Source organism: Haliotis rubra, unplaced genomic scaffold, assembly GCF_003918875.1.
Source record: "Haliotis rubra isolate DU_JTF1 unplaced genomic scaffold, ASM391887v1 Scf2, whole genome shotgun sequence".
Taxonomy (NCBI): domain Eukaryota; kingdom Metazoa; phylum Mollusca; class Gastropoda; order Lepetellida; family Haliotidae; genus Haliotis; species Haliotis rubra.
In genome coordinates this window covers 5,495,485-5,511,385 of record NW_025766002.1, presented here as the reverse complement: position 1 = coordinate 5,511,385, position 15,901 = coordinate 5,495,485, and the positions used below count along the sequence as shown (strand labels likewise).

At 38.8% G+C, this 15,901-nt stretch overlaps 1 protein-coding gene across 1 annotated transcript in view; it reads right to left on the bottom strand.

Moving 5' to 3' along the window:
* LOC124275279 (microtubule-actin cross-linking factor 1-like) overlaps window positions 1-15,901 on the bottom strand; it is a 252,296-nt gene that overhangs the window by 105,120 nt on the left and 131,275 nt on the right. Inside the window, 2 exon segments of the mRNA XM_046710761.1 lie at window positions 1,939-2,054; window positions 4,647-4,813. Of these exon segments, the coding sequence (XP_046566717.1) occupies window positions 1,939-2,054; window positions 4,647-4,813 (283 nt within the window).

The following is a 15,901-nucleotide window of genomic DNA, read 5'->3' as shown; positions in this document are numbered from 1 at the left end:
GTTCAGAAGGAAATTGTGACAAATCCTGCTCCATGTCAGTGGACTGAATTTAGCTGAATTTAAATCTCATAATTGATGATTGGTTTATTACAACCGATCGATCATCGAAAATAATTGGTTAGCGTCATTAATAAATTTTCCTGGTTATGTTTGTTAATGTACAAAAAAGAAAGAAAAAACTTGTTCTTTCGTGTGTGTTTTTGCAAACTGCACAAAATGCATTTGCAAATTTCACATTTTTAAAGGATGACTAGTATGTTAGGAACATGAATTGCATGGAGTCTTTAAAATAATTTCAATCATGAATTGGAAGAGCTTGTAGTGCTAATGACTGACTGACTGAGTTTGGTTTTACGCCGCTTTTAGCAATATTCCAGCAACATCACGGCGGGGGACACCAGAAATTGTAGTGCTAATGAAATGTAACAGACAAAACCAACCTTGTGAAAAATATTGTTATTGCAAACAGGTGTTCCAAAATTGTTTGTGTTCAGTTATGAGAAAACATGATCGATTGCTTGGTCGTTTTGTCCTTAAGACCAATCTTCGATTATTTCAATTAATCGGACCACCACTAATTGTATATACCAAATTTGCAGTGAATTTATAACCTCAAAAACACAGATACAATGTCTAACTTTCACACAGGTCAAAAACTGGCAAATTGGCAATACATAATGCAGCATTGTCCCCAAATGTAAGAGAAGGAAAGCATTGGCTCTTGAGGCAGCCTTGAAACAATAAGAAGATCTTGACAAGGGACACAACTCCAATAAACTGAAGATCTTGACAAATAAGGCACAAAAGTCCCAATGTATCAAACTTAAAGCCAAATCTCCCCAAATCCTCTCTCATCATTGGCTCAACAACTTATTCTGTACACATAATTCAAGCCACTTGTTTCAAAGGGGCAACATCAGTCTACATTATTCCTATGAAGGGCAAGACATGAACTACAATCAGCCCTGATCATGTACATTGTATGAACTCTGCAAAGATACTCGAGATTGTCTCAAGTCAGGTGTCTTAAGTATTCAGGTAATAAAAACAGTCCCATGTACAGATCTGTGTGATAAAGGTATCCGGTTAACTCTGCTGGAGTCCACTTCCAAACCTACTTCACATCTATCCAGTATACATATTTACCTTGGAAGGTACACACACTGAGGGTGAAGTTGAGGTTACAAAGCAACACTGATGGAACTCATCTGCACGATCATAACAGGAAAACATATCCATTTTAATAGTGATGTTATATATTGGTGGTCCAATTAATTGAAATAATCGAAGATTGTTCGCAGTGACTAAACGACCAAGCAATCGATCATGTTTTCTCATAATCGAACACAAACAATTCTAGAACACTTGTTTTCATTAACAGTATTTTTCACTAGGTTGGTTTTGTCTGTTACATTTCATAAGCACTACAAGCTCGTTCCAAGTCATGATTGAATTTATCTTAAAGACTCTAAGAAATTTATGTTCCTCCATACTAGTCATCCTTTAAAGATGTGAAATTTTGCCCAAAAAAAACCCCAAAGAACTTCATGTTTTTTTCCTTATCTTTTTGTGCATTAACACATTTCATAAATGACGCTTACCAATTATTTTCGATGATTGATCGGTTGTAATGAACCAATCATCAATTATGAGATTTTAACCAATTCCCAACACTAATGTTATACATGACCTTTGGAGACATACCTTGACTATGCGGATGAGTAAGCGAGTTTTGTTTTATGCCACTTTTGTCGAGCTAGGGGATATACGAAATGGGCTTCATACATTGTACTGATGTGGGGAATTGAAAATGGGTCTTACGCATGACAAGCAAACACTTTAACCATTAGGCAACCCCACAATGCATAATTTGTTTGGACCCACAGCATTCGAGGTCTTTTTTTTTGTGATACCAGAGTTGTTTCCCTTTGTTCTCACCTTCAGGGTCAAGAAGTCTGGTAACTCCATATTCCCTCTCATACAATCGGAAAGCTGTCTCAAGGTTCTGTTTGTTGCTGCAATGTCTGGCTTTCCGGAAGTCCACCAAATCTGGTCTGGAAACCAAGTCATGTATCTTAGTCATGGCTTATGTTAATAATAATGTTATTAGGGTCAAGTCATTTCACAAAGTTTTCTACAGACCCTAGCAGAAAGTATTCTTAAGTGTACAAAAAAATAACAAACATTTGAAATACAAAACACAATATTTACCCAAAGATAATAAAAAACACTTGAACAGGAATATAAAAAAATCAGAAAATTGACAATTCCTGTTGAATAACTGCATGTCTAGACTTCATTTTAAACACTGCATTAAGTCATCATATGATAAGCATGAGATAAACACAACGGACATCTTAGTTTATTTTCATTTTAACACAAGCTATACAAACCTCAACAACCACGTGCTTATCAAATAAAAACAAACCCCTGAGTCTGTTTATTCATAAAACTTTCTATCAGATTTGAAATATCTCCTGAACCTAAACAGTCACAGCTTTTATGTAAACAAAAAAAGAAAATACGTAAATTAACATCCCCAGAACCCCCAAAACATGTGAAAAGCAAACAAATTAAATTCCTCGTGAGACATTACAGTGCAATATAGATAACTATCTACTTAGAACAGTCATTAAACTTCAACATGCCACCAAAACTGACAATATTACTGAAGAAAATGATTAACAAAATTAGCAGAAAAGGCTCACAAATCAGTAATTTTAGGTAAACAGTTTACATGAATCACAATTCAAGATGTTCAGGGAAGAGATACAGCAGTGAGGCCTTGTTAAAAAAAGTGTTTTTTATCTGGTTGGCTTTGAGCCGAGATGGGGAGATGCAAATCTAAGCAGACACCTATCCCGGGAGGATGTGATGAGGATGACTGTGATATGCAGCTAGGAAAATACTATCAGATACTGGTATTCTCTGCGCCTACGGTGGCCACTGGATCACCTGTTATATGTGAAAGCTGGGAAGTCTTGACTGACTGACTGAGTTTGGTTTTACGCCGCTTTTAGCAATATTCCAGTAATATCACGGCGGGGGACACCAGAAACGGGCTTCACACATTGTACCCATGTGGGGATTCGAACCCGGGTCTTCGGCGTGACGAGCCAACGCTTTAACCACAAGGCTAACCCACCGCCCCAGGAAAGTCTTGACACTTAGGTTAGTGTTATAGATAATCTGTGTTTTGTATTTCAGGTACTGTAAAATTTTGACAAGCTCTTCAGGCCATTGAACATGTACTGAGTTATTGGTCTTAGAAGATAACCAAGTTTGTATTAGAATATATCATGAGCCAATCAGAATCACTAGGACCACAAATGGTGAATGAAATCACACATGAGTGAGTGAGTGAGTGGGTGAGTTTATTTTACGCTGCACTCAGCAATATTCCAGCTATATGGCGGCGGCGGTCTGTAAATAGTCGAGTCTGGACCAGACAATCCAGTGATCAACAGCATGAGCATCAATCAGCGTAATTGGGAACTGATGACATGTGTCAACCAAGTCAGCGAGCCTGACCACCCAATCCCGTTAGTCGCCTCTTACGACAAGCATGGGTTACTGAAGATCAATTCTAACCCGACCTTCACGGGTCTTGGGCCATTGAACATGTATTGAGTTTTTGGTCTTTGAAGATTACCAGGTTTGTATTAGAACATATCATGAGCCAATCAGAATCACCAGGACCACAAATGGTGAAGGAAATCACACATGAAAGTTGAGGGGTCCTTGTCAAAGTTTAAAAGTTAAATAGTTTGATGCTCCTCTAAATGTCAGCTCTTACGACAAGCAGAGGGCGCGCTAGTCCTAGTATGACCTTGAACTACCAAGGTGAGTGTCTAGCTGGTGAAAGATAGCATGAACATAACCCCATACTTTATATACTCTTAAAAATTAGTAGGGGAACCTGAACTTTCAATTTGGATAGGAAGTATAAGCGTTAACAAACTTTTCAAAGACAGACATATCTCTATCACTAACGCAGTAGCCCCATACACGTGCATGGGGTGTCATTCATTTTGACTGTTTTCAAGAACGTCAATAAATCACTGCAGACCATTAAGTTTAACAATCATCTTGCATCACACAGTTGTTAGTGTTTGTTTCTAGCGATTTAAAAATGAAAATCGTTTATACAAATCATCTTGCATCACAAACAACTATGTCATGTTGGAGATGCATTCTCAAAACATTCATTATTATCATTTCCCAATTTTTCAATCTAGTTGACTACTTTCTTTTAAGAGTTAGATTTATTTTGGTCATTGAAACTAACCACCATTGAAGCAGTCATTCCTGTTTGTCTCTGAGAGAGCAATATTCCTGGTTTTTTTAGCAATATTCCAGCAATATCGTGGTATTGTGGCAGGGGACACCAGAAATGGGCTTCACACATTTTACCCATTGGGGGAATTGAACCCGGGTGTTTAGCGTGACGAGCGGATGCTTTAACCATTAGGCTGCCCACTGCCCGTTTCAGCAGGTGGAAGAAAACCAGTGTTTGATGGCACAAGCACTGATCTAGTCAATGTGATGACCAGATGAAATTGTAACAATGTTTTAAATAAAGAATCTGGTACTGTAACTATTTAACCATGTGATCACGAATCAACCAATGACAAAGCATGTCTCACCTGTGTCTGTGTGCAATGGCAAGGAATGCTTTTCCGTCTCTCCAACTTCTCGAAAAGTCTCTGATCTGGACGCCAGGGTATCCTTCCACATGTCTGCGACTCCATAGCAACAAGGCGTCACGTGCTGTGATGTCTTCAGTTTGCCCTGGCACCACAACTTCGGAAATCTGAAACAAGTCATCTTCATTAAAGCAATTTTTGTATCAACAGGGCAGAAAGTTTGTTTTTCTATGCTATTTGGAAATAACACCACAGCATGCAGTCATCTGAAATAAATCTTGTTGAAATTATTAGCAGTTGTGATGGGAACTGGGTACTGCCATAATAATCAGTTTAAAAAAATAAAAGATGCAGGTAAATTGTCAGATATTTTGTCAAATAGGGTTTCCTATCATTTATTACATGCAATTATGTTTTGTGTTTCATGTAATCATGATGTATAAGTGAATAAGTGAGTGAGTTAGATTTAGGACCTTTTTAACATAACTTTAGCCATATCACACTTTAGTAAGATTAATGTGATGCCTGATGTTGGACAAATACCACTCTGAATGCATTGAAGTAGTGCTGAGATACCAAGCCTAACAGCGAGTGAGACAAATACCACTTTGAATGCATTGAAGTAGTGCTGAGATACCAAGCCTAATAGCCAGTGAGTGAGTGGTGAGTGAGTGAGTGAATTCATAGAATAATGAATATATAATCCCAATAACTCTTTATGTACATATATAACTTCAAACTGGTGAAGCATTGACAACCAAGTATTTAACAGCTGCCAAACGTTATTATCTACCTCAGCAAACTGGACAAGCACAGTGTTTAGAATAAGTGGATGGGTCAACATGACTGATAATTCCACACAGCGAGGCATGTTCAGAACAAGTCGTAACAGAAACGGGTCCTTAATTCTGCAGAATCCTGAATTGTATGAAGCAGGACTATCATTGTAATACTTTACTGATTGCAGAACCTGCAAGATAACCTGTAGAACTTGTCAATGGGGAACAGGAACAGATATTGACATTGGTGCTGACATTTCAAACACAGATGTGTCAACAGCAATTGACCCATTTGTAATATTAGCTACAACATTCCACCTCCGTCTAGAGCCAACAGCTTCTAGGGGGCACTTTGTACAGATTAATGAGCAAATAGTTCTGACATGATGGCCCTCCTTGAAAGATACAAGAAAAACAGCTTGTAACCAACAGCTCAGTTTATAATCAACACTGACAAACATGGAATGTTTTTGCACGAGCAATAAATCATTCACTTCTTGTCCAGCAAAATACATCAATGGAAATGTTGCTTTTGTCTGGTTTTGACCGTTTTGTGGAAATTGATACTGTGATAACATAAACATCACATACAAATGTGAAATATAAATAGACATTAACCAACAGCTGATCAAATTATAGGAAATAGCCTTATTTTCCAAATGGGTGCCAGAGTAAGTTCTAAAAAAACATAATAGTAAAGTGAGTGAGTTTAGTTTTACGCTGCACTCATTAATATTCCAGCTATATGGCGACGGTCTGTAAATAATCGAGTCTGGACCCGACAATCCAGTGATCAACAGCATGAGCACCGATCTACGCAATTGGGAACCGATGACATGTGTCAACCAAGTCAGAGAGCCTGACCACCCCATCCTGTTAGTCGCCTCCTACGACAAGCATGGATTACTGAAGATCAATTCTAGCCCGGATTTTCATAGGTTTGGACAAGAAAAAAACCAGATTTGTCAATATCATGTGACAGTTCAGAGATATTTGCTAGCACCTAACAGTAGGCTTATTGCCTTGTTTAATTATTAGTTGAGTGCTGTTTGGAACTGTAACATCTTCAGGTTATTACTTTAACATTCCTGATCTGAAAGGGCATGTTTTGTTGTCTCAAAAGATATCATTTGGCCTACTTCACATATTGACACAGCAGAATGACAGCTTGTTTTAAAGGTGTAACATGTTTGTGTTGATCAGTCAAGCTCAGGGGGTCCACGTTTATAGTCATTAGGGAATTTGTCTTCATGAATAATTAATTCCTAATTAACTACTAAACACCTGTCAACAGTGTTTTGATGTCAGAGCAATACAACAGTAGTCACTTGGAACAACTGAGCACATCATGGCTGGGTCACTAGAACACATAGATCAATAACATTGCAACATTGTCTTTGAGAGGCTGCTTTGTTAGACTGACTGACTGAGTTTAGTTTTACGCCGCTTTTAGCAATATTCCAGCAATATCACGGCGGGGGACACCAGAAATGGGCTTCACACATTGTAACTCTTGTGTGTAATGGAACCCAGGTCTTTGGCAAACACTTCAACCATGGGACTACGCCAGAACCTCTGCCTGGCCAAAGAAATGTAAGACAAGCTTGGTGTATGGTAATGTATCACACAACCATATAACATGATAGGTTTGACCCTGCAAAGGCAGGGTGCATGGGCAGAACAAGAGAGTGTTTCCAGGCAAACTGACGCTCATTACACCAACTCCCCTGTCCAGTCCCCCCATACATCTCCAGGTGAACTTACCCTCATCATCTACCCCCACCTATCCCCCCACCCTCACCCTATATCTTGTCTAGTCTCCCTAGTACATGCACCTCCAGGTAAACGGATCCCTGATCACTACCCATCCCCTGTCCAGTCCCCCCATACATCTCCAGGTGAACTTACCCTCATCATCTACCCCCACCTATCCCCCACCCTCACCCTATCTCTTGTCTAGTCTCCCTAGTACATGCACCTCCAGGTAAACGGACCCCTGATCACTACCCATCCCCTGTCCAGTCCCCATATATCTCCAGGTGAACTGACCCTCATCATCTACCCCCACCCCCCCTATCTCTTGTCTAGTCTCCCTAGTACATGCACCTCCAGGTAAACGAAACCCTGATCACTACACACCCCTTGTCCAGTCCCCCCCATACATCCCCAGGTAAACTGACAGCCACACCTTGCAAAGCTGCACTCATGAAGATCACTGACACCTGAGAAGATCAGTCCCCTTCAGCATTCAGTATCGATGTCCACCAGGAACAGCTTAGTTACTATAGGCCAGACACAGCAACAGCAGGTGCCCTTTCCTGTCTTCTCTTAACTCAGAGGGAAAGGTCCAGTTTGCAGAGAGTATGTCCATTTTATTTGGAAAGATTTCCTTCTGAGGTACATTTCAGTGTCAGTAACAAGAATTCTTTAAACATCAGCAGAAAACGTCTCTACCATGAAGAAGAGCCTTTCAGGAATATCTCACCGAGAGATTCCATGACAACAGTGGCCAATAATATACTATAAGCCTGGTGGAATCAAACCTGGGCTTTCCGCTTGATGAGGAAATGCATAACAGCTGCAGGCATGCAGGAACACACTACCACATGCACACATGCATGCATTTGGGCACACACTGCACCAGTGTAGGTCTATACCGATATTAGTGAGTGAGTATGGTTTTATGCCACTTTTAGCAACAGTACTGATATTAAACCACCAGGCGACCATGACCGCTGCTCACATGACCTCAATATTCCTCACTGAGATATCACTTTGAACTGCTCTACTAATTTCACTGCTCCAGTAACCTCAACACTATCAGCATAAACAAGACTGTACAGAACTGATATCAATACCATTCCTGAAATTTCAAAGACAACTGCTTTGGCTGATATTATCCTTCATTCCATCTCAAATGACATATACTCCTATGCAATTACAGGTATCATCCAGTGTCAGGTATAGCACAGGTGTTAAAAGTTACGACACAACAGAGTTGTGGGTCAGCCGCCATGTAGAACATAGCATGAGACGGCTGTGCTTCCATGAAAGGATAGTGACCCGTTCCTCTGATTACCTACTACCTGAACCAACTGTAATAGAAGTTTTGTCTACAACACAGGTAGACAACTAAATGAAGGGAGGGATTGCAATCTTGGTCACCTGCCAAAACCATTTATCAATCCATTTGCTAGCCTGCCTATTGACATACCCAAAATCTAAGTAAATGTATATTGCATGTTTTTTAAGCCAAAGTTCAAGACATTATTTGAAACATAGCCAAAAGTTTGAATACATGAGTCAGTGTTTGGTAAAGTTTAATCTTTTTTCAAACATTCAAAATATGTTATCAGTACATGAATCTGACCAGATTTGTTTTGTTAGCGTACTCCTCTCAGGGCCATAGATTTTTTTGAGGCTCTCTCTAGAAAAGATAGTTGGGACAGTGCCATACATTAACATTAACTTACGACTATCTTAGCGCTAAGAGAGCTTCGAAAATCTGGGCCCTGAAATGTTGGGACAGGACCTGTACATGGTGGAAATACGGTAAACCATGGTTATAACAAACTCAATAGCACCACATATTTACTACACAGCAAGTGGCAGGGAGTGAGTGAGTGAGTGAATTTAGTCTTACTCCGCACTCAGCAATATTCCAGCTATATGGCGACGGTCTGTAAATAATCGAGTCTGAGCCAGACAATCCAGTGATCTACAGCATGAGCATTCATCTACGCAATTGGGATACAATAACACGTGTCAAAAAGTCAGCAAACCTGACCACCCGATCCCGTTAGTCCCCTCTTATGACAAGCATGGGTTACTGAAGATCAATTCTAACACGGATCTTCACAGGTTAAATGGCAGGGACCAAAAAACAGTTTTAAAACTTAGTCAGCACCTTAAAAGTATGTTCGTTATAAATGTAATGTACTTTAATTAGTAAAATTTGATTTCATGTTAGAATTAATTATACTATGTTTAGTTTATACCAATAATATCACAGTTCACAATGGGCTCAATAAGCTGCACTAAATCTGGAATTGACCTGGGTCTGTCATAAGAACATAGCTTAACCACATTTCCCTTTCATTACTGAAGATGGACATGAGTGATACATAGCCCTCAAGGTTACTTAAGTTTAGACAAAAACTTCTATACACTAACATGAAAACTAAATAGCCCCGATTAACATGTATCCATGTGCAATACAGACAAACTTGATGTATTCATGTACACTTCAACACTAAGCTCTGCACCTACGTATTGGGATTAATCACAACATTAATCTGACATATTTCACCCAACAATACATGTCAATGTCTGTGATATCTCAGAGAGCCATATCAAGGCAAGACGAGCACCATTTCTGACAATCACAATCACAGTAACAAAGCAGCACTTGGCCATTACTCACTGAAGACCCTACTCTAGAAGCAGCAGCTCTTGTAAGGAGGAGCCTAATCCGGTCAAGTTGTAAATCACCCTGATATGACAGGTATACTCCACACATTAACCCATGCTGTGATATCCTCTTGAGACACACCTTGACTTTTACCTTTATGAGGGTTGAGGGTATGAAACACTTCACCTGTGTCAGTACATATCTGCAGCTGGTTTGATGGTACATATAAGCTGAATCTACACAGGATATCACAGAAATGGTTGCAGGTGTTGTTAAAGTGATAAAAGTAAAATTGATATCGAAACATTTTTTAATTGGAAATATTTCTGATAAATCAACAAAATAACAGCTGAATTTGCTTGATAATTATATATTGCATAATTAGTATCTAAGTAAAAGATATTTGACAAAAGGATATGTCATAAGTGATACGAAGAAACAGGTCACTTCATAAGTGATATTTTTATAGAAAAACATTTCCAAATTAAAAAACATGTCCTATAAAATAATCAACTGAATAAAGTCTTGCATTCTTTTAAATTGATTCAAAAGAAAACGTGTCGCAAGAGGAAGTAACGATATTTTATGACCTACACCTTCAACAATTGCATACAATGAATGACATTTATGAGTTATCTTTCAAAATGTTACATCACTCTTAAAACACTCATGCGTGTCTACACTGTCAAAAGTCATGAAAATACCAATGTCAATAAAATAGTGCTTGTTAAACCTGCAGCATGACAAAATAAACCCATTTTTATTGTCTAAACCACTGAGAAGACAAATGATGGGCATCTCAAAATCAGCTACATAACAGTCGTTCATGCCATTCATATTTCATCACACACCCTGACACATCAGAAAGTAAACTTGAACCTCCTTGGAAGGTGTTGCACACTACAGTCCAAATCAAATATTTATATTGATGGTGGTCACAATGAACCATGAATACCTTATGCCTGTCAATAGCTTCAATAGATGTCCATTGTAATAATTCATACAAATATCTATTGTCAATATGTTCCAGAAATTCTGACACTCACTACAACTGAATTAATCAAATGACTATTTTTGCCATAATTTGCAATGAATATGTATATCACTCTGATTACCTCTGTATTTCCATTCTGACTGCCATTAACAGTGTTTGTCCTCTTCTTTTTCTTCTTTCTAAAGCACCGAAACATTCTGCTCTAGTACATCCAGCGAATCGGTATTAAATACACAACAAATATTGACACAACTGGTCACTCAATGGTCAAGTCATTCCGAAACTTTACAAGAACCATCCTATTGTGAGCACTATGATGTATCCCATCTGAAGCTGTCATACATTCACTCCCTCCATAAACATTATACCATAATCCGGTCAGGTAGAAATTCCGTCAGATATCACGAGAGGAATTTATCAACATGCTGTGAACTGGTAAGGTCAACTGCACACTGGCTTCAAGTGACCGCTGGATGGGCAGAAAGGCTCTCACAGGTATCGCAACCGAAGAGGACAAATCTTCACTGACCGTTAACCTGTTGCTCGTTGATACGAGCAGGAACCCCACATAGGAAACTCACGGGGGGGAATTCATATGGGGAAACTGGCGAGGAGAACCCGGGAGAATTAGTTTCCCGGGAAATGCCGGAATTCACCTTCAACAGTTTTCCAGGTGAGGTCCTCTACATAACGAGAGAGTGGCTGTACAGGTGTGACGAAGGCGAGCATTGAACTTGGCACTGCTCATAAGCACTGACACAGAAAACTGTGATAAGATGCAAGCTGGTGACCCTGATATAAATCCTTGTATGGCCTGGACAAAGATGGCATCCCTCTTATTTGAAATTTAAACATTCAGAGTAGGCCAGCCGAAACAGAGAAATCTCAAGGGACATCACCTTTCTGTCATCTCACCGCCATTTACCCGAAACTTGATCGAGGTATTGTAAAGCTCCTGATATCCTATCAGTGATCTCAGTAATTCATGGAGAAGTATACACACTCGACCTGGGACATCTGATACAACTGACATGGGTTTGGGTATCCAACCAATATGCTAAACGTCCCCCTGATACAATGTGGGCCTCTGTCCATATGTTTACACCAGGTAAGCCAACATGTCAACAATCCAGGACAAGACGGTAAGTCAGGTAGCCATACAGCTGACCTCTGAAGAATGGTGTCAATATATATTGGTCTGATAGCCAGCCAGTATATATAGATACGAAGGCAGTGGCACTGAAGTAAAGGCAAAGTTATAAGGGGGCCACTTATCGGCTTAGCCATAAAACACTGTTTATTGATTGAACAAACAATGTAATCTCATAATGCCAATATTGCGATAGCAGTAAAAGTCATGTTTAATTGACATAAAGACTCCTATATTCATCTAATAAAATGTATGATTTAGATTTTATCTTCACTACCGGTAATCATTTTTCATTTTCTTCAAATAATGCCAATACTGAGGTTGCAGTAAATTCATGATTAATTAACATAAAGAAAATTTATTATTTAAGTTTCATCTTAAGTAAACATTTTTACACATTTTTCAGTTTCATCACGTTTTGGCTCTAAATATAATTAGTAATTTTCACAAAACATCATCCCTGTTTATCCAAAGGAAACATCACAAGGCACCATTATAAAGTGTAAAGAAAGAATTTAAAGTTTTATATGTTTTCAAAAGAAGTGTTTTGTTTATTTTGACTTTGGACAGATCATACATAAGTGAACATTAAATATTGTCCTGGTGTTTTTCCAAAATTGTGTCTCCAAAGGATATAATTTTGTTCTGACCCAATATCAACATTTGTTTGAAAAATAAACACAGATACCAAATATAGCAGATCATAAGGCCCCCTAATCCATAAGAAAACGTAACCAAGGGTTTATAGTGCGTCCCCTGACCAAGCAACACCGCCGCCCACAAAACTGCTCTCATAATGACCATCGATATCCCACAGGTAACCTTTACCATCTAATGCACCAACATATTTCAGAATTTACACACATCTCGACCCATTCTCCTCATTGCTGAAAACATACAACGAAATCCCTACAAATCCAAACAGAATGCTGACTATTGACAAATCATTATTTGTTCTGTAAGGGATGAAACAAACAGGCACCAAATATGATCCCTCCATTAGTGCTTTGAACTTTTCCAGCATTTAATGGATGTTGGCAGGAGACAAAGACGGTTATGGCCAAACACATCACAACGCTTCCAAGCACCTGCGGAGAAGATGGAAATCAAATGTCTGGCATCATATTTCAGTGACATTTCGGAACAAAATGTGCTCCACCTCTGTAAGAAAGTGTAAGATGAAACAGGGTACCAAGCTTTGGATGGGAGGGATGAAATGCCACGTCACTGGACTGGGTTGGGAGCGTCTTAAGTGACCTGTTAACCTTTCAATACAAAGTTTGTTTTCTCTGATGTATCCAGATGTGAGATGTTGAATAACCTATCAAAAATATTATACATAATATATACAGGGAAAGATAAAAAATAATGGCTCAACTGTAGAATACATACATTTCAGGTTGCACAATGTTTATACAATACAAGATATGGTATTGTGGAAGTGTTCTAAAGTTACAATTGAGTTAGTGAGTATGATTTTACACCGCTTTTAGCAATATTCCAGCAATATCACGGTGGGAGACATCCAAAATGGGTTTCACACATTGTACCCATGGCACTTTGATAGAATATACATTTATCATTGATAATTTGACAAATGTACAAACTGTTTGATGAGACAAGAAAGTGAGCTCTGTAACCGTGTCGACATATATTGGTGTGAAAAAGTATGAAACATTTCGTGCGAAATACAATGTCGACAATCACCAGCAAAACATCCATTTATCATGACATTTGGTACCTACATCCTGTCAAGATCTCAACTCTGAACTCGATCTTAACCTCAGAATGTCATTTTGACCCATACTCCACCTCATTCCCATAATGCATCTGTCTGTCAACAATGGGATCACTTGGGCCTTTTTTTCCAACACAGAACATGTGCGTTAATAATTAAAGTGAAACATGACAAGGAAACTTGGGATCAGATTTCACCTCAAGATTATGGCAGGCATTTGTTGAGATCTCAAACTTGCACAAGTTTCCCAACAAATGCTCAGAATGTATGCCTAGTTTACCATTTTCTCATTGGCTAAAGTCAACATCACTTCAAGGACAAATTTCTGTTTGAAACTGTTTCTATGACAACCTTATTTTTTTGCATTTCCAAACACATCCTAATTGGTGTACATACCATTGTAGCTGCATGCCCGGGTTCTAGTAGTGTTTTATGAAACATTCAAAAACAAAGCTGTAAAACGATGATATCTCTAAGATGATCACAATAACCGACACTGTAACTGTCTACCAAAATCTCGGGATAAATGTTGTTGGAACAACAGCTTCACAAAAAATAAAAAAAACCTTCTTGGGAAGGCAAATTATGTGCTGCAACTGAATGTACAAATGATATTTAACTGAATGAATGACTAGATATCCCTCTTTTCGTAAGCTTTCAATCCAGTCTGGAATAGATAAGCCAGTGTTTCATGAGTATTCCTTCCCTTGAAGTCAGGTAACAATGAAGTCACTGACCATTGCTGCCTCTAAGATCAGAAGCATTTAAGACATCATCATCATCATCATCATCATCATCATCATCATCAACACCATCCCAGATGTCTACCCTTTGTAGACAACTATCAATACACAGACACAATTATGGCCACACTCTCCCCATCATGACAATCCAAGATGTCCCCACTTTCAAAAAAGCTATCAATAACCAGATTATAATATTTCACTATACAATACACATTATTATCATCCAATATGTCTACCCTTTCTAAGAACCATTAAAACACATACAACATTTAGGCCACTCTCTCCCCATGATGACAATCCAAGATGTCCACCTTTACAAAGAACTATCAATACATAGATTGAGTGCAGCTAATCCCCTAAATCTCATCCCTCACATCCGCCCTTCCAACTAATAACATCAACACACATCAGCCATTGTGACCAACTAGTCCCCATTCTAGCCATTTCCACAAGATACTGGGAACCTGAAGGCCCTCAGGGGTGATCTGAGAATGACTCAAGAATGTGAGGCATGAATCAGACCAGGAGTAGGGCTGGGGTATAGGCTAGTGAATGTGGAGATAGCCTCTGACTTGCAAGCCTGTGATGGTGAAACATCTGGCCACATTCCTTCTCCTCCAGGGAGAGGCCAGATCAGGGGGTGATATGTACATGCAATGTGCAGTGATAAGCAGGCATGTTAGAGACAGATCACTGAAATTTACGACAACTCGAGTGGCACCAGTTCCTAAAGAGCTAAACTCTGGGATAAGACATGGCCACAGGCCTTGAGGTTAGTGAAACTATTTGGTCCAGAACAACAGAAAATACCATTGTATACTATGGAATATTGCCACTGTTCCTTCATGGAATGCTATGCAATAAATATCTTATCCCTTATCTTATTATTCAAATGAAGTTAAGGATCAGCAGAAGCTTTAATAACTAAGGTTCATCCTGCATGGTAATAACAGAGAATTAGATGTTCCTAACTTCTTTTGTGTGGTATATCATCTAACATATGGATAGCTCTAACCTTTTCTTATTACATAGATCATGGATCAAATTACTCATTTTGTAAAGTGAATCTTGTTTACTTTGGACAGGTGTGACCCAACTGACTTAATACAAAGTCTGTGGGCTTCATATGCATCTCTTACAAATAGATTAATGGATGTATAAAAAGACCGGCACAAAAACACTGTGTGTTAGGGAACACTGGCCCATTATTTCATGTCCTGTGTATGAAGTATAATTCATCGGTTTATTGCCACAATGATGCTTTTCAAGCCTCCCACCTGAATAAATCTATGACCAAAGTGCTTGCTAATAAAAGAAACTACTATATCATTTAACACATACTTCCATTCACCCCACAACTGATAAAGGTTTATTATTTTACCTCTGGGAAATGAGCGGTTCAACAAAACACTTAAGAGCCCAATCTTCACACATTTT